The 19,157-nt window shown below is 37.8% G+C and overlaps 3 protein-coding genes across 4 annotated transcripts; 1 reads left to right on the plus strand and 2 right to left on the minus strand.

Annotated features, from left to right (window-relative positions):
* Nucleotides 1-198: 198 nt before the first annotated feature.
* ARC6 (Chaperone DnaJ-domain superfamily protein) lies at nt 199-3,990 on the minus strand. Of its 2 annotated transcripts, none has more exons than XM_012980310.2 (6): nt 3,434-3,990; nt 2,879-3,103; nt 2,400-2,660; nt 1,339-2,302; nt 1,062-1,195; nt 199-687 (listed from the first exon to the last, which is right to left on the minus strand). In XM_012980310.2, exons 1-6 carry the CDS (start codon nt 3,929-3,931, stop codon nt 397-399), a joined length of 2,373 nt encoding a protein of 790 aa, XP_012835764.2. In that variant the 5' UTR covers nt 3,932-3,990; the 3' UTR covers nt 199-396. The 2 variants fall into 2 exon arrangements, with proteins under 2 accessions (XP_012835764.2, XP_012835765.2); XM_012980311.2 differs by having other exon boundaries at nt 1,343-2,302; nt 3,434-3,988.
* Nucleotides 3,991-8,118: 4,128 nt separating this feature from the next.
* On the plus strand, nt 8,119-11,927 carry LOC105956458 (uncharacterized). The gene has a single exon (XM_012980309.2). It carries the CDS (start codon nt 8,360-8,362, stop codon nt 11,753-11,755), a length of 3,396 nt encoding a protein of 1,131 aa, XP_012835763.2. The 5' UTR covers nt 8,119-8,359; the 3' UTR covers nt 11,756-11,927.
* Nucleotides 11,928-14,675: 2,748 nt separating this feature from the next.
* LOC105956457 (putative 1-acylglycerol-3-phosphate O-acyltransferase) lies at nt 14,676-18,382 on the minus strand. The gene is made up of 10 exons (XM_088815685.1): nt 18,059-18,382; nt 17,729-17,965; nt 17,371-17,417; nt 17,148-17,266; nt 16,875-17,035; nt 16,206-16,315; nt 16,014-16,113; nt 15,205-15,328; nt 14,955-15,086; nt 14,676-14,838 (listed from the first exon to the last, which is right to left on the minus strand). Exons 1-9 carry the CDS (start codon nt 18,256-18,258, stop codon nt 14,961-14,963), a joined length of 1,224 nt encoding a protein of 407 aa, XP_088671811.1. The 5' UTR covers nt 18,259-18,382; the 3' UTR covers nt 14,676-14,838; nt 14,955-14,960.
* Between the last annotated feature and the right edge of the window lie 775 nt (nt 18,383-19,157).

Raw genomic sequence — 19,157 nt, forward strand, 5'->3', positions numbered from 1 at the left:
ATATATATTTATCCTCTCTGTGTTTCATTTCACTATCATATAATTATGTCTCGGTTGTGATTCGGGGTTTTGTTCAAATTAAACATGCGTTTGTCGAATACGATTCTTGTGTTCGAGCTCGAGTCTATATTTGATTGGTTATAAGCTAACTGCTGTGACAATATGGACTCAACTCGACCGATAAAATTGAGCCGAAAATTAAAAGTTCGACGAACTCGAGCTCGTCGAAATGTTTATTGAAGTGGTACAGTTCAAACAGAACATGCATTCATGATTAAATAAAAAAATAAAAAAAAACAAAAAAAAAACAATATTATCATAATGTAGATGCCAAAAAATAGAAACAAACAATATAATTTACATAAACACAGAAGCATTTACAAAGGTCAATTGAAATTACGATTTGAGCACAGCTCCTTCGACAATTTTCCAACCGGATTTGGCACAAGACATTTCATATCGTGTAGTATAAGTTGTACTATACGAGTCGTTGTGTTCTGGTTTAGCTACATCTGTTAGCTGTGCAGACTCTTCCAAAGTTGCTTCCACAATAGCACGACGGCCATCAACAGACACGGTTACACTATCGATATTCAGGTTCACAAGTTGGTAGTCCCAAAACCACCCGTGTTGTGCAATTTCCGCAGCTCTCTCGGTCCAGATCTTTAGCATTTGACCGTCCAATACCTGCCAGGATAAATATCGTTCGCTTACGTCTCTTTTTGATTAATTAAAATAATTTTGGACATTTTTTTATGTTTGGTTAATAATCTTATCCTGACTAAATACTATTTTGTCGACCAAAACGATGCCTTGTTGACATAAGGAAACGGAGATTTGACACAAGTAACTGCAATGTCTCTTGACCTAAATGCATCTAAATAGCAACTGATACTCTACATGTTCGTTTGAAGTCCTTCGGAAGAAGGAAAAAACGAGAGAACTGGGAATAGCAGGGGGGTGTTAGAGCATTTATATGACTCGTCATCTTATTCAAATTGGAGCTGAAGTACGAAAAATAGCAATTGAGTCTAAGAGAGAAATAACTAAGAAATACTCGCCTCAGACAATTTTTCAAGACAATGATCAGGACCAAGAGCTAAAGACTTGACGTTTTGCCACTTGCACACGAGACTTTCCGCAAACCTTGCATCCATTCGAGGTATTTCATCAGAACTTTCAACTGGTGAGGCCCCTGAAAGTAATATTTCGCATTTTCACCAAATCATGAAAAAGCACAAACCAAGACCAAACTGAATCCACTTTGTGATAGAACGGAATCTTTAAAGGAAGAATAAGATCACTGCATAATATATGCACATATTTAATAAATCATACCCACATTGGTGACATCCGAAGCCACAACCGCCGAGCTTGTGTCTTTCTGGAGTTTGGAAGACACATTTCGATATGGCAGGAATTTCAACCCCAATATAGTCAACAAACCAACTGCAACTCCAGCACACATTATCTTCACAGTCGCATCTTTTATCTTGTCTGTAATATCTTGCTGCTCTAATCCATCAGAGCGATTGGCCTCATTTATCCCAACCACGTAAGTATCACCTTGATCAATACGAACACCAGTCTCGTCAGAATCGAAAGGCAGATTATAACTCTTCATCTCACTCTCCTCGTAAATTCGCTCAGTCTTTTCCCCATTCCCAATCGGAAAAACTTTCTGCAGTGCGTGAATTGCACTAACCTTCACACTATCAAGCACAGCAGTGGCCCCCGCCCCAATTTTAGCTATGGCTGCAGCGGCAGCCAAGGGCGAACTCCCGACACCTTCCAGTCGTTCTAAATATCTTAAAACCGTCGGATCGTCGTAATAATCTCCGAGCTTGAATCTGACATCTTGAGTCTCTCTAAACCTAGGAAAGACAACCTCGATCAACCATGTCTCCAATAGTTTGCAGAGTCCAGGAAGGAGATCGTCTTCTTTGTCATCCATAGAGTGTTCGATAACAAAGCTAATGATGGATGGATCTCTGAAAGGTGAGTCTTCGGTATCTAAACCCAACCATGTTCGGCATTCATCAACCTCTCCAACTAGAAGTGAACAGAGACCCCTTTCGAGTGCAAAGTCTATTTCACGATTTTCTCGGACACTATAGGTAGATGAAGAGCTCCCAAGAGATGTGATCTTGGTTTGCTGAAGTTGTTGAAAAAGGTTGTCCGCATCTTGAATGAGATGAGGCTTTTTGCTTATGAAGGCTTGAGAAACTAGAGCAAGTGCCACTCCGTAAACTTCAAAACTTTCTGCAGGTATGTTACTTGGGGTAGCGGCAAAGAGATCAACCTTCAATCGACAAAAATCACGGTAAATCCATACATTCCAACACAAGCACGAAATTTGGGTTAAAAAATGAAAAACGGAATTGGTTAATTACATTTACCTGTTCTACAGCTGTCATGCGCAGAAAAGCCTCATTCATGAAATCTTCACGTGTGAATCCTCCAGCAATAGCAGCTGCACCTCCTCCTCCCACGGCCCACAGAATATTCCGCACACCTTGAAGACCCTCTCCTCGTTTTGACTGGTACTCATCACCAAGTGGTAAGGCTAGGAGCTCTAAAACGCAGCGGGGGTTAATTTCTTCAAGGGTCTCGTCAATCTGCGCTTGCAAGTCAGGAGCAAGATTGCTAGCACCTTCTTCCTGCAGGAAAAATGATTTATTATTGGATGTTAATTATGACTTAGAAAGTATACAAGAAAACCGAACAATCACAGAAGGACATCATATGCATCACACAATATATCGAATGATAATGGAATAAATACTGCAACTTGTTCTATGCGTGTGATTCAGAATGCAGAGTAGTAGCCAAAGAGCACAAAACCCAGACATAAGAAAACCATGGTTAGAACTCTAACCTGAAGCAGCTTCAGCGCCATCTCAAGCACTTCACAGCCTTTAATAAAATCCGGGGGTGACAGTGCCATAGCATCCCTAGAAAAATCAACGTAAGCAAGTGCCATCGACAACAAAATGTCTTGCTTGAATGATTTGGGCAGTCTCTCTTTCAACAAGCTCTCTCCAATTCGAAGAACCAACTCCGTCTCACCAGTTTCTTGCAATACACACAATGCTCCAGGGACCTGTAAATCACATCAAGTTAATGCATCGATCCTCGGGTTTTAATGAAGAAATTCTACGGAAAACACTATCTCGGCTTCTTAAGAAAATCCTAACTTCCCTAGGTTACAAATGAAATTCACTATTCATCATTCATTCTGATTGAGTGGCACATAAATACAAGTGAGTGACAAAATCAATTCAAATAATGCAAAGTCTGATAGTGAAAAACAGTATCCACAATAAAATCGATATCACGTAAATTCAATCACAATATCTTCCAAATTCACTTAAAATTGCAACATTTTCTCAGATAACAACAATGTTACAGTGGAGAAAGAACAAGAAAACACCTTATCCCAGGGCACTTGAGTGAGAATAGTATCAAATTCATCTTCGGCGAGGCCTTGATTGTACTCTCTTCGAGAACTAGGATTAGCCAATGTTTCGCAAGCAGCTTGAAGAATCTGCCGCCGGCTAATCAAAACGTCGTCGCTGTACCCGTACTGCGGCTGCTTCGAAACCCTAGCGTCGTAGGCGCGCCGAATGCCGTCGCCGAGGAAATGCGACTCGGCACCGAGGACTCTGTAGAAGTCCAATGGCATGGACACGTGGCGCTCGGGGAACGAAGGGAGGGGAGGCGGCGCCGCCGCCGATGTGAAGTCGGAAGGGTCTGAAGTGGAAGGGAGGAATTGGAAGTCGGCGAGGAGGCGGTCGGCCCATTTGCTGGTGGTGGTTGTGGAGCCGCCGCTGACGGCGGCGTGGGTCCTAATGAACGGCCTTTTGGCCGGTGGAGGTGAGAGCAAGCGAGGGTTGTAGATTCCGATGCTCAGCTGCGTCAAAGCTTCCATTTTTGGGGGTTGCGAGGGGCTTCTTTTTCAGGTTACAATGATAATAATAATAATAATAAACATTAAAAACTACCAATTGAAAAAAAAATCAAAATCAAAATCTTTTTTTTTTTTTAAGATATTTTTATCTAAGTTTTTGTTTTACACTTTTTACATAGTTTAATATTAAAATTAAATCAAATTATTACTTTTTTAATTGATCTTATAACACATAGAGCAATGCTCGAACATAACTTGAGCCTCGTTTGATAAGTTTGATTGACCTTGATATATTACTAATTAAAAAGACTCTGCTATTATTTAACTCTCGTTTAATAGGTTTGATTGACCTTACGGCCAGGAATCAACGAGACTCCAGTATCACTTCAGCTTCTATTGATACGTTTGATTTGACTTTGATGTATTACTAATCAACGAGACTTCGATATCATTTTACTCCAGTTTGATATGTTTGATTGGCCTTAGTATAATATTACTAACCAATGCCAAATTTTCATTTTATAATGAAATTTGAAACCAATATTACATGCAACTTTTGAAATAATACGCTTAATAGTGGATCACCTTAATAAAGGTATAATTAATTCGGAAATGACGTTTGTGTAGTTAATAATTAAATAATTACTTCTCATATCAATTTGGGCTTTTTAATTAGTTACAATTACACACACACATAAGCTATAGCCCAATTACTCTCACAAAGGCCCATATGCCATGACATGTATTTAAATCATTGACTGCTTAAGTAGTCACCAATAGGCCCAAAACAATCATAATTTAAATATTTTTTTATAAATTAAAAAAATAGATATATTAACAAAAGTATATTCCAAAAAAATAATATAACCGTTTATAAATATGATGTTTATTTGGAAAAAAATATGAGACATTGGATATTTTTGTTCCGAATAAAGCCTAAGCAAGTGGGGTTCAACGTGGCCCAAACATGTAATATAGCATCCACTTATTTGGGCAAAAATCAGCCTATTTGACAATTATTTCAAAAATTGGACCCCATGATTGTAATAAGCAATCTCAATTTTGTACACAAGTCACTTCTCAATATTTAGTTTTAGGATTATATTTGGTTGAATTAATTTTGTATTGACTAATTCATTACCGGGCTCTTTCATTAATAGGAAGAGGTTTACCCATATTTTCTTTATTAGATAAAAGTCGTACTCACTCATCTTTATTCTAGATCCGAATCACCTACTCTTCGTCGATGATCGTCGGCGAGGCACCACCGTCTAGACCAAATACTTCCATTGGCGCCGAGGCGCGCCATCTGCACATAAAAAACATCCATCACCGTCGAGGAGTCTAGACATCAAAACATCTCTGCCGTCGTCGAGACACCACCGCTCGGACATCAAATTAAACACCTCCAGCACTGAAAATTGAGACAACCCTCCTCTACGTCCCCAACCAACACATCGCGTGACAGAGCTTCTCCCAATCCATTTGATACGCTCCAGCTTTTCTGGTATCGATTTTAGTATCGTTTTGTGACAGTTTACGTAATCAACTATATTTTTCTTATAGTCGATTTATTGTTTTTAGGTTTTATATCCCCTTTAATATTTTAATCAACTATAATCGATTAATAAATCAATTACGTAAACAACGTAGTCGATTTACGTCTGTTTTACTCCAGAATTTTGTGAAAAAACATAAGGTAAACTAGAATTTCGTAAAAAAAAACATAAAGAAAGGTTTTTCACTAATTATTTCCAAATAATGGAACTATCTCAATACAACTTCAAAATGAGGGAGTTTTTTTTCACTAATTTTCCCTTAATTATTTAGTTGGTAGAAAAAAAATTGCTTACTCCAAATTGGGTCTTTATTTAAAATTTGTTAGAGTTTTGTTTCTTCGCACAATTCAGAAAACATGCACTTCGTCATTGCCAAAACTCCTAATTTCCTTGGCGGTCTGCTCAAAGGCCAAACCATTCCGATTTGCTATTTACAAAGTTGCTGAAAAATACATATATTTCAAACACATAATGCCATGGTATAGTCCTATAGTTAGATTATATATTTACAAAGTTAGGACTGTGTCGGTTACTATTATAAAATTCTACTGACTAAATAATAGATACAAGTAACACGTTCAGTTTACAAGATTCATATTTACTCAAACTTGTTGCAAAAGTTAAAGTCCGCTACTAACAGGGCCGGTCAGGATATTTTGGTAGGGGGGGCCCGAAAACTTTAGAGAGTTAATAATAATATGGCGGGGGTGGGAGGCAGCGCCCCCGAAATTTTTTAGGGATATTTATTAAAAAAAACCAACACAAATAAGTAATGAGTAATAGATATTGTTGTCAAAACAATATTCATAAACTTATGTAAAATAAATTGTAATATAGGATACATTTAGTTGAATAAGTAAAAGTGCTTTAAAAAAATAAAAAAATAATACATAGAAATTTGATAGATTGAAAACTTTAAACATTGAGAAGAAAGAAAAAAAAATACTTTCTTTTTTATGTTATATTATTTTTTTATCATAAGCTTTAATAGAGACTAGGGATTGATATTGTGAAAAATATTTATAGGATAAATTATAATAAAAAGTTAAACCTGAAAGGTGGAGTATATATATATATATATATATATATATATATATATATATATATATATATATATATATATATATATATATATATATATATATATATATATATATATATATGTATATATACTAGTAGTAAAAAAATAAAAATAAAATTGGGGGGGGGCAACAGACCCCACCCCATAGAAGCTCCGCCAATGGCTCTAAATACTACGATTTCATTAAATTAGTAGCACCCCTCTTCTCCGAGACTAATGTAATTAATAGAAGGTGACTAAACAAATAAACACTATTTTCATCCTTCAAACTACATATAATTTTGTTAAATAAAAGAATTTATAGCTAATTCACATATAATATCATAAAATTATCAGATTCATACAAAATGTAACCCAATCAATCGAACATCTTACTAACTAAATAATTAATTGGTCAATATAAAACTAATCTGATATAGAAAACCGAACGAGCCCTAGGGGGGTTTTATCTATCCTACACCCGGTGAAGGTTACACCGGGTGATTTTTTACCGTTGATCTACACATACCAATGTGGATGTGTGTGTGTTTGTGTGTATATGAATGGTAAAGATCTACCCGGTGTATTTCACCCGGTGTAGGATCTCAAAAGCCGCCCTAGGGGACCGTATGTTCTTTTTTTATTAATATTGCAGAAAGTTAATTAATTAAAATAAATTATTTAGTTCTATAATTAAAATCCATCGTATATATATGAGATCCATAAATAGGGTTTTATTCTAAATGTGCTATTAAATATGATAGGAATTAAATGAAAAATTAAGGATAATGCTAACAGATAAGGGGGCAATATTTTATATTAATAATAGTACAAGTTGTGTAAGTCTCTCAAGTAATTAGATCCCCCAGAATATAAGGGCAGTGGTCCAATTGATAGATAGTCATAATTCACAGCTCATATAAAGGGCATGCATTCTTCACAATTCTAATATGACTTATTTATTAACAATTGGGGACCTAATTAAATGGACCAATTTTTCTTGCATTTACATATTTTTTTATAAATGTTATTTTCACTTTGTTATTAATTTTAATTCATATTAGTTAATATAGTGATTTATTTTACAATGAATCTGGTGAAATTCGCCATAATCAAACCGGTTGATGTTGATATTTTCTTCTCGGTTCATTAACTTCCGAAACTCATCCCTACCTCCGGGAATGGGCTTTGTTTCGATTGCAATATTTGATCGTTCCGCTCATTCAATACATGTTTTACACGTCATCATGTACATATAATAGATGATTATGTACAGGTTTACGATGACAAGTATGTACGGTTTTCACCAGACCATACTTGTAAGTTAATCATTTTGGGCCTGAAAGAAAATATTATTTTGCATGGGCCTCTAAAAGCCCAACTATAATTTTAAATCCAAACCACATTACTTTCTTTATTGTTTAATTATTAAATGTTTTTCGAAAATAAATTTTATTTAAAATTTATTTAGTGTAATTAAGTATATATATATATATATATATATATATATATAAAATAATGTTAATACAAAATTTAAAAGTGTTGGACTAATGATGTAAAACTCCTTGACTGGATAAATAAAGTGCGAAAAGGCGTTTCTCATCTCACTCATTTTTCTTTTTCTTGAAAAAATAAATTAAATAAAAAATAAATAATAATTATTTGGGGAAGAAGGAAAAAGGCAAACCAGATAAAAACAACAAACCCACTCTGCACAATGGCGCAACATATGGAGCTCCTGCTAAAATACGCTCCTCCATCTTATTCTGCGCAGTCCTTGTAATATACCCCCACCAGTTTTCCCCCATTTTTCTATTTCTACATTTTCCCATGCCAACGGCTAGTATTCTCCTCTCTCTGGCGCTCTTCGCCGCCCTAATTGCCACCTTTACATGCGCCGCCGGCGACGATTCCGAGATTCAGGCGTTGCTCTCCTTCAAGCGGAATCTCTACGACCCCCGTGGAGTGATGGACGGCTGGGCTGCGTCCACGCCGGCCGCGCCGTGCGACTGGCGCGGCATTTTGTGTTTCTCCGGCAGGGTTCGAGAACTCCGCCTGCCGCGCCTCCAGCTTGGCGGCCGGCTGAGCGACAGCCTCGGTAGCCTGCGACAGCTGCGCAGGCTGAGCCTGCATTCCAACAATTTGAACGGTTCCATCCCACGCGCTCTCTCCGAGTGCTCGCTCCTACGCGCCGTCTACCTGCAGTACAACTCACTCGCCGGCGAGATTTCCCCGGCATTCTTCTCGAACCTCACGAATCTGCAAGTGCTCAACCTAGCTCATAACCTCATCTCCGGAGAGATCCCCGGCGACATTTCCGCGAGCATGCGAGTACTCGACCTCTCCTCCAACGCGTTCTCCGGAGAAATTCCGGCGAATTTTTCCGATGCTCACCAGTTCCAGCTCATCAATCTCTCTTTCAACCGGTTCTCCGGCGAGATCCCGGCGACTATCGGAGCGCTGCAGCAGCTGCAGTACTTGTGGCTCGACGGCAACCAACTCTACGGGACGATTCCCTCCGCGATTTCGAACTGCTCGTCGCTCATCCACGTCAGCGCCGGGGATAACATGCTGTCCGGCGTCGTTCCGGCGACGATCGGTTCGCTCAGATTCCTCCAGGTCATCTCGCTGCCGCAGAATCAGCTAACCGGCGTCGTTTCGTCATCATTACTCTGTAACATCTCAGCATTTAATGCCACAATTAGGATTCTTAACTTGAGTTTTAACGCACTCACGGGTATAGAGAATAACCATGGTCAAACGTGTGAAAGTGTGCTGGAGGTTTTAGACCTTCACGAGAATCAGATAAATGGTATGTTCCCAGATCTCTTCATGAATTTCTCAACATTAAAAACCCTAGATATTTCCGGGAATTCGATCTCCGGAGTGTTGCTGGATAATTTGGGGAATTTGGTGAATTTGGAGGAATTTAGGGTTGGGAACAACTCATTAACCGGTCAAATTCCCGTGAGCCTGACAAAATGTGGGGTTCTTAGAGCTCTTGATCTCGGAAAAAATCGGTTTCTGGGTCAGATACCCGACTTTTTAGGGCAAATGAAGAGCTTAACAACGTTGATTCTTGGTGGGAATTTGTTTACTGGTTCGGTTCCGGTGAGCATCGGCGGTCTTCATTCGCTACAAGTGTTGGATTTGAGCGATAATAAGCTGAGTGGGACTGTGCCTGAAGAGCTGATGAGGCTTAGCAATCTGAGCACTCTAAATCTGAGCAACAACAAATTCTCCGATCAAGTGCTGGTCAATATCAGAGAGTTGAAAGGGCTAAAGGTTCTGAACATGAGCGGTTGTGGCTTTTCGGGGGTGATTCCGTCGGGCATAGGGAATCTTTTGAGGCTCACAACTCTCGATTTGAGTAAGCAAAACTTGTCGGGAGAGTTGCCCCTTGAGCTCTTCGGATTGCCGAGTTTGCAGGTGGTGGCTTTGGAGGAGAATTCGTTGTCTGGAGATGTGCCTGAAGGTTTTAGCAGCTTGTCCGGTTTGCAGTACCTCAATCTTTCGTCAAATGCTTTAACCGGTGGGATTCCAACTACTTATGGATTCCTCAGGTCATTGTCTGTTCTTTCACTGTCGCGGAATCGAGTGAGTGGTTCTATTCCCGTGGAGTTGAGCAATTGTACTGGTCTTGAAAGTTTAGAGCTCAGAGAAAACGAATTGACGGGCCAAATTCCTGCCGATTTTTCCTACTTGTCTCGTTTACAGAGGCTTGACTTGGGGAAGAACAGTCTAACCGGTGCAATACCAGAAAGCATTACTAACTGTTCATCGTTGGTCTCTCTGTTATTGGATTCAAACCATTTATCAGGCAGCATTCCAGACACAATCTCGAAGCTAACAGCGTTAACAGAACTGGATCTCTCGTCAAATGATCTAACCGGTGCAATTCCAGCAAATCTTTCCTCAATCCCTGCTCTGCAGCATTTGAATTTATCCGCCAACAACCTTGATGGTGAAATTCCAGATGCTTTGGCTTCACGATTCCGCGACCCCTCAGTGTACGCCATGAACAGGAATCTATGCGGAAAGCCACTGAAGAAGAACTGCAAAACCGCAAACAGGCGTAAGAGAAAGAGACTGATTCTCTTCATAGCTGTGGCTGCAGCAGGTGGTTTGCTGCTGTTACTGTGCTGCTGTGGGTACATATACAGTCTCCTAAGATGGCGCAAGAAGCTGAGAGCAGGTGCAATGGGAGAGAAGAAGAGAAGCCCGAGTCCCGGTTCTCAAACAACACGTGGAAGCGGCGAAAATGGAGCCCCAAAACTAATCATGTTCAACAACAAGATCACGTACGCGGAAACCCTAGAAGCCACAAGGCAATTCGACGAGGAAAACGTGCTTAGCAGAGGGAAATACGGTTTACTATTCAAAGCCACGTACGCCGACGGAATGGTACTCGCCATCCGCCGCCTTCCCGACACTTCGATAGAAGAGAACACCTTCCGGAAGGAAGCCGAATCCCTCGGCAAAGTCAAACACCGCAATTTGACTGTCCTGCGTGGCTACTACTCGGGCCCACCTCCTGATATGCGCCTCGTTGTGTACGACTACATGCCGAACGGAAACCTAGGAACCCTCCTCCAAGAAGCCTCCCATCAAGAAGGTCACGTGCTGAACTGGCCGATGCGCCACCTCATCGCCCTAGGCGTAGCTCGAGGTCTAGCATTCTTGCATTCGATCCCGATTGTACATGGTGATGTGAAGCCGCAGAATATTCTATTCGATGCCGATTTCGAAGCCCATTTATCGGATTTCGGATTGGATAAAGTGACGGTGGCAACTCAGGCGGAAGCTGCTTCGACTTCGGCCGTTCCCGTGGGGACTGTCGGGTATGTGGCGCCGGAGGCGGCATTGACCGGTCAACCAACGAAGGAGGGTGACGTGTATAGTTTTGGGATTGTGGTGCTGGAGATTCTGACGGGGAAGAAACCGGTGATGTTCACGGAGGACGAGGATATTGTGAAGTGGGTGAAGAGGCAGCTGCAGAGAGGGCAAGTTTCGGAATTGCTCGAGCCTGGATTGCTGGAGCTCGATCCTGAGTCGACCGAGTGGGAAGAGTTTTTGTTGGGAGTGAAAGTTGGATTGCTTTGCACGATGCCGGATCCTATGGAGAGGCCTTCCATGGCTGACGTGGTTTTCATGCTCGAGGGTTGTCGGTTGGGACCGGAGATTCCTTCTTCGGCGGACCCCACCACTCTTCCTTCACCCACCTGAAAAAAAAATAAAAAAAAAATTGGAACTCTTATCAAGAATTCTTTCATTTGTGTAGGTCTCATGTATTCTTTTGCATGTATTAGAATCTGATGTAGAAAGATTCTGTAGTTCTTTGATTATTGTCTTTCTTTATTGTCTCTATTTGCTTTCAATCTAAATCAGTTTTCTTCTTCTTTCTGTTACATTTTCATGCATGCAATTGAAATGATCTTGAATTAAGATCGGCTCGATAACCTATGAAGTTCCGTATGAGTTCGAGCTCGATCGGTTGATTTCTTTTGCTAAAATGTGTAAGCTCAAACACAACTTTTAATCTCGGTCGAGCTCGACTCGATTACTTATAAATACTAAGCTCGTAACAACTTTGAAAAGCTCGATAAAAAATTCAAACAAACATGCGTTCGACTCGACCCACACTATAGTGTTTTCATCCCAAGTGTACAGTGAGGGAGAATTTAATGCCCCAACAGTTATGCATTCATTTCCAACCAATGCAAATAAAGTGGAGCAATAACTATAATTTAAATATTAGTAATAATGTTTGCCTAATTGGTAATAAATAAATATTTTCAGAAAATAAATAATCCCAGACAGGAGGGCACATGGTTTATATATATTATTGGGGATGGTATTTTTTTATTGGGAAAAAAAAAAAGGAAATTTGAGAAGGAAGAAGAAAGTAGCCGTTACAGTGTGCAGGGAAATCTGAAAACCTGGAGGGAAAGACAGTCTTTATCGGAGTGTGTGTGGGACCCATGAATCGTTTCTGATTGGCTGAGATTCGTGGCTCCCTTGTTACTTATTAGTTCGGTTTGGATTATTAATGGAGATTATTATTATTTATCAGTTGACCGGTCACGTGGGGCCCAGGTTATTGTCGTTTAGTTTGAAGCATTGATGCCGGTCGCTAGGGACATGTTTGAGAGTATGGGGGAGTAATTCTAGGGAGTTGTATATTTTATTTATATTTTATTTATTTTTAAATAGTTATTATGAAGATACATCTTTTGGCTTTATTTTTTTAGACTTTGCCCCTAAATTAATGGCTATTTTGCGAAAACATTTACACGAATATACCTAAACTCGTTGCACGGTACCCCCAAACTCAATTTTCAGACAATTAGACGGAATGTTAAATCATGTACGTTGCGCGTGAGATTTGCAGGGGTAAATTCATCCCTTCGCTTAAATTCTATATATTAAATATAAATTACTCACTAAAAAAAAAGGAAAAATATCTTCTCCTTCCCAAAATCAAAACAACCACTTTTTATATACAATCATAGGGATATTTTCGTTTGAAATCGTCCAACATCTAGTGTAATGGTCTGTCAACTTTACTAATGGACGGCTTATCTACATAGTTTAATGGTAGGAGACACTTTGTCGCATTTTAATACAATGAGGTATACGCGACACTAGTGATAGTACAAGGGTTCAATTTGTATTTTACTCTGAAGTGAATGAGTATTTTAATAAATCACATGCACACTTTTCTTGTCGAATCTGAAAAACCAATTTTACCAGAATTCTCCTAACTTCCACAAATAGCAAAATTTAGTAAATTAAAGTTCTTGAATCCTTAACTAGTTTCAAAATTTTCCGAATTACATCTTAGTTAAATGATTAAAAAAAGACGTTGTCCTGTACAGGATTATCTACCGATTGGACCGAATAAGTCTGTATCAATTGATTCAGGTCCGAATTCCATTACCACCGATAACAGCAGTCATGTCTAAAATTTAATATTAGTATGACATTTGAAATGGATAAAATTCACCAAATTTCCCTCCCAAAAAACATTTGAAACCAATTTTCAATTTCCAAAATTCTTCAAACACATTTATAAAACACACACGAACAAGAGGGTAACCAATCACAATCAATTTTTGCTCTCATAAAACACACACACACACACACACACACATATGACATATATATACATTAAAAGCAACAACAAAAAAAAACAAAAGATATTATTTATTTATGAAGAAAAAGATGAAATGTACAACAGTACACAAATACAGAGCAAAAGAAAGGCTCGTGACTTTGTAATCAGAAATAATGAGATGTACACTCACACGGAGAGCGACTCATCATTCAATGCCAGCTCAGTTTTACTTCTCAATCTTACCCCACTCCTCATAAATATCTTACTCTTCAATTTTTACCATCAAATTATAATTATTGATGATGCTAAGAGGGGCAGAATGGTCATTTAACTATAGGACATTTTGAAATAGGTTTATTATTTCTAACTATTGTCGATATTTTTCGTCGTGTGAAAACCGGTCTTAATTGAAGTAAAACGACACACTGATGAACACTCGCAGCTAGGGGTGAAATCGAACAGAACGGCCCTTTCGGAAAACTTCCATTTTTTTTCCGAAAATAAAATACTAATTCCAATTTCGCAAAAAAAAAAAAAAAAAAAAAAAAAAAAAAATGGAAAAATCGATAATCAGAATTGCGGAAATTGGAATGAGAAAACTTGTTCCAAAATCGAAAATTTTTGGATCGAAATTTGGAGTTTCCAAATTTTTAGTCACCTATAATACAAAATGCATAATAATATTGATATCGTATGCGTATTTTCAGGGGGAAAAAAAAAAAAAAAGATGGAATTGGCGGAAATATTTGGGATATTAAAATGCATTGAAAATCAGAATCTAATATGTATTTCAATATCGAAAGAAATGGAAATCGGAACTTTCGGAACTCAGAATAAAGAAACTTGTTACAAAGTAAAAAAAAATATTCGGATCAGAATTGACGGTATACGGAAATTCCGTTCCAATTTCCACTCCGACTTACAATCTTTGGCGATTTTTGCCATCAAATCGTTGAGTCAAGTTTTTAAAGAAATTGAATATGGAGGGATGAACAACAAATATGAACTTACAACTCCCAAACAAAATACTTATGAAGATAATGATTTTAATCCACGCAATTTTTTCCCAGAAAGAATTTCACCGGAAAAAATACATCTAAATAATCAGGAACCTATACAAACTTCTAGACGACCACAAGTTGAATGTAGCTCCAGTATACGAAATAGATCAAATCATATTCCTATTTTTCAGCTAAGGGGAAATAAATGCCACTTATGATATGAATTGCTACCAAGTGTAATAGAATTGATATTTGCTATCGAAGTATAAGATTGAAAATAAAATATAATACAAATATGTATACTTACTTTCCTTTAAACAGATTGCAGGCCCTCCGGAAGAGTGTTACTGTTTTGATCGGGTGAGATAAACTTGCGGCAAGCGTAAAACACAGCCGAGTGGAAAGCAGAAGGGTTATCTATAAATACGAAATGACCAGCCTGCAGATATAGTCGAGGAATTCCGAATTATACTTTTTTTTTCGTACTAAATAAATCAATATTGCAGTGGCAATTGATATATATTGTATTTGGGGCAAATATAAAGAGAGAGAAAAACCTGAGGAACCCTAATAATCTCACACGGAACATTCATTTTCTTGCGAGCTTCTTGTGCTCCTTGGTAGTTCATCCAATCTTGGAAACCGTATATGAACGTTGTCGGTACCTTCCATTCAGGGGCACTGCATCCAATAGTAACAAGATCATTACAAAGTGAAAATATCTCTTAATTTCCGTCTTACGAGCCAAGAAAGACGAAACCTGACCAGATTTTTTTTTTTTAAATTAAATATATCCTATCGACCAATTTTGTACAATGATGTTATAATTTATAATTGGAGTTAAAGATAGGAAGCAGAGCTATAAATGAATGATCTAATAAATAGACGGAGATAAAATTAAACAAAGTAATAGAGCTATTTTAGGAAAAAATGAAACCAACTTGTTCTTTATTTATTCGTTTTGATGGACAAAGCTAATAGCACATGGATTTCAATTACGGTGAAATCATAGTACCAGTCAGATCACCTATGTTTTTAAAGTAATTCAATCTTCGTGAATTGATTTGGACTAGAATTTATAGGGGGGATTGAAAGATAAGCTTGCCACGATGCAATATTAACATTTCTAAATCCCTTAAGATATATATTTCCTGAAATTGATTTGTTCAATGCTGCTATTAACGAAAATTTATCCATTGTTTCAGCCGTAATAAATGAACCACTTAAATCATTCAAAATCACAGTCTGATGCATACATGTAGGGGGAACGTCCAGATAAAGAGTATGAATATTCTCATATATTCCGGAATAAAAAAGATAAAGAATAAATTAAGGATTTCTTTAGGTTAGCATGAGAACAGCTCACCAGTGCAATAGGGGCATCCGAGCAAAGGCTCCAAACGAGAATATATATTTCAAGCACAACTCTCCACTGGCTTTAGCCACAAGAGTATGATACACATAATCTTCAATAGAAGAAAAATATTTAAATCAGATCGTATTATTAATTAGTGAGGGCTGGAAAAAAAAAAAAAAAAAAAACTTAAATAAATTCTACCGGTAAGCAATCTTGATTCATCCTCGGACAACATACTTCCTTCTGAATATGACCCGAATCTAGCACCTGTATATTTACGAACCAAGTCGGGACCCCAAGGACCTAGACCCCTGCATTTAATAGAAAGCAAAGCAGGTCACTCAAAGAGAAACACGATTAGAGAGCACAATTCTAAATGAAACACTAATAAGTTCTATAGTAAAGAATCTCCATCACGTAAAGGAATGAAAGTTGGCCATGAGAGGGTCAAAATCTTAAAATATTGGTGCTTAAAACTAGAGAAATTAATAAGACCAAATTCCATGGTCCAATGAGTGAAAATTCCTAACATTAATTAAAGTGTAATTATCTACTCTCAATCTCAATTTGTATTGTGTTCCAACTGAAAAAATGTTTCTAATAAGAATTGGAAATTGGCATGCGTGTAATGCATTCAGAAAAAGGACACAATAAGCACACATTTACACATGTAAGTCTTTGAAAAAAAAAAGAAAAACATCTGCTCATCACAATCGGAAACTCCAAAGAAATGGAGAACTATGGTACATGCAAGACAATTTAAAGAGTAAAATAAACAAAAGCAGTCTCAAGAACCGAAAAACTTTAGAGCTTATCGAAGGTCTAGCTTATGAATTATTCGAGTTCAAGGATAATAATAATAATAAGCACCTTATTATCTTCTGAGGAGTAAAATTAGACTCCCATAGATGATTTAGAACGGCACCTTTCCACGTTGATCTAAATTGAGTAAGCCACTCAGACTTGTGCTCTACTTCTGGAGTGAATCCAGCCGGTCCAACTAAAACCAAGTGTTGAACATGCTCAGGATGCTGCAGAAGCCGTTATAAATTATATCAATGGTGGAAAAAAAATCACTTGCACCAACAGATTTTTCATTAGTAATAGTTTTTATATGCCAACGAACAAATAATAATGATCTACCTTGAGCGCGTATTTTGCAGCAACGTATCCTCCGAAAGAATGTCCAAGTAGAATGAAGTTAGTGAGATTTTTCGACTTACGCCATTCCTCAAACGAATCAATGAACCATGCCTCAGTTTCTGTAACGTACAGAAAATATTCATTAAAAGAACTGATAGTGTTCATTCTGAAATGCAGTTTGAAACTTGAGTAGATTAGAGAGAGATATACTAAGACAACTAACCTCCAGTGCTTTTACATGTGAAGTCGGGCCTACTTGATCCTCCCCAACTGCATAAAGATGTCGATTTAAATATGAGTCCACTACCAAAAGTGTCCGTATTCATTAATTCTTCTCCTCTATGAATCATTTCTATCTCCTTCCGATTGAAAAAAATGCAAAGAGTAACGGTGAAGAAACTAACTAGATGAATTGTTTTTTTCAACTCATAAGTGTTCTTTCAATTATTCGATAGGCTCGGTTTTTCCAAAATCCTGTGTTCTGTTCTAATATAGAGTTATAAACTTTTCGACGATTTTAATTTTAATTTTTTGATCGGTGCTGATAAATGTTGCAGCAGGGAAAGGGAAATCAGTGTTACCCAAGTTGATCAATGGCTACCACTTTAAAACGATTAGCAAGCGCATCGAAATTGCGGAAGAAGAATCCTTGAGAAGCACCATATCCATGGACCATCACAAGCGTAGGAGACCCCTCTTTGCTATCAAACGACACCGTATTGATAAACCTAGGCTCATTGCTCGTCGACCTAAACCACCGGATTTTCGAACCAGGTGGACCCGACCCGATATTCACCTGCTCTTGCTCGTACGGAGTCCTACACAAAGTAATCCCGGAAATTAAAAAAAAAAAAAAAAAAAACCAAATTTAGAGTTTTATCTTTTTTTCCCCCAAAATTGAAGTTACTTACTTGACAAGAGAGAGGAGGCGTTTTTCGGCGGCGATGATGTGGTCGGTTGAGGTAGGTATCCATCGCAAAACAGATGGCAGAAATGAGCGGCTCTTCGTCGGAGCTGCGGCGGTGTTAGCTGCGGACGAGCTGATTTCCTCCGCCATTTTCGATACTAGAATCCTTGATGATTTGGACCACCTCCGCAGACCACTGCTCATGCGATCGAAGAGTTTAACTGTCTGTCGACTTTTCAGGGTTTCGGAAATTGATTTTGATTTGCAGAAAGTCCAATCAAGTCGGAGATTATGAATGTATGTATATTCTGTGGTGATGAAACAAAGAATGAACGGAGTCCTGCCGTTATTACTATTCTATTCTATTTATTTATTTTTTCATGTTTTCTCTTTCATTGAAAACCTGTTTAATATGTGTTAAAAAAATTCAATCTCAGTTATAAAAAAATCACAATACGGGAAACCGGGAAACATAGTATGTCCCAAAAATAGGGATGCTGCTTGGGAGAATCGTATAAATATTAAATATATAGGAGTATATTTATAAATACGTTATATAACCATATATAAGCTTTTATTTATATATAATTTTATTTATTTATTTATCGGTTTTACTGTCAACTATCAATTTGCAATTAATTGTACCAATTGATCATTAAATCATGTAAATAATTAGGGAAGCAACAAATAATATTCCAAAGTTTGATATTCAAACATGTCATCAACTTTTTAAAAATTGCAAAATGACCCATAAGATTTCCGGCAGGTTTCCTCGAGTGTTGGACACAAAATGTGTCCAAAATGCGGAAATGTTACAAGTTGAAATTTTCGAGCTACATAGATGTAGAGAGATGAAAAATCGCAAAATCCTACTAAATTTGAAACTTTTAAGTTTTCAATGGTTTAAAATACGAATAATTTATCATAGAACTTTAAATTTTAAGGATAATCGAATTCACATAATTGAAATCGACTCTCCTACTTCGATTTACTGCAACAACAAAGTTGAGTTCTTTCGGATAGAAGCTTAATCACGCTAATACTAAGCCATAAGCATGTTCGAAAAGTAATTAAGAGACCTTCAGCAAATAAAAATTAAGTGG

The sequence above is a fragment of the Erythranthe guttata genome, chromosome 3 (assembly GCF_056151865.1).
Source record: "Erythranthe guttata isolate IM_541 chromosome 3, IM_541, whole genome shotgun sequence".
In the NCBI taxonomy this organism is placed as follows: domain Eukaryota; kingdom Viridiplantae; phylum Streptophyta; class Magnoliopsida; order Lamiales; family Phrymaceae; genus Erythranthe; species Erythranthe guttata.

Bases quoted from the DNA above. Each gene is read 5' to 3' on its own strand.
- LOC105956457 (XM_088815685.1), bottom strand. From the start codon at position 18,258: ATGAGCAGTGGTCTGCGGAGGTGGTCCAAATCATCAAGGATTCTAGTA. The intron at 17,418-17,728 runs GTAACACTGATT...ATCTTTATGCAG, and splicing joins GTAGCCATTGATCAACTTGG to TTGGGGAGGATCAAGTAGGC. The intron at 17,036-17,147 runs GTAGATCATTAT...CGGCTTCTGCAG, and splicing joins CTGCAAAATACGCGCTCAAG to CATCCTGAGCATGTTCAACA.
- LOC105956458 (XM_012980309.2), top strand. From the start codon at position 8,360: ATGCCAACGGCTAGTATTCTCCTCTCTCTGGCGCTCTTCGCCGCCCTA.
- ARC6 (XM_012980310.2), bottom strand. From the start codon at position 3,931: ATGGAAGCTTTGACGCAGCTGAGCATCGGAATCTACAACCCTCGCTTG. The intron at 3,104-3,433 runs GTGTTTTCTTGT...TGTGATTTACAG, and splicing joins CTCAAGTGCCCTGGGATAAG to GTCCCTGGAGCATTGTGTGT. The intron at 2,303-2,399 runs GTAAATGTAATT...TGTCGATTGAAG, and splicing joins GCATGACAGCTGTAGAACAG to GTTGATCTCTTTGCCGCTAC.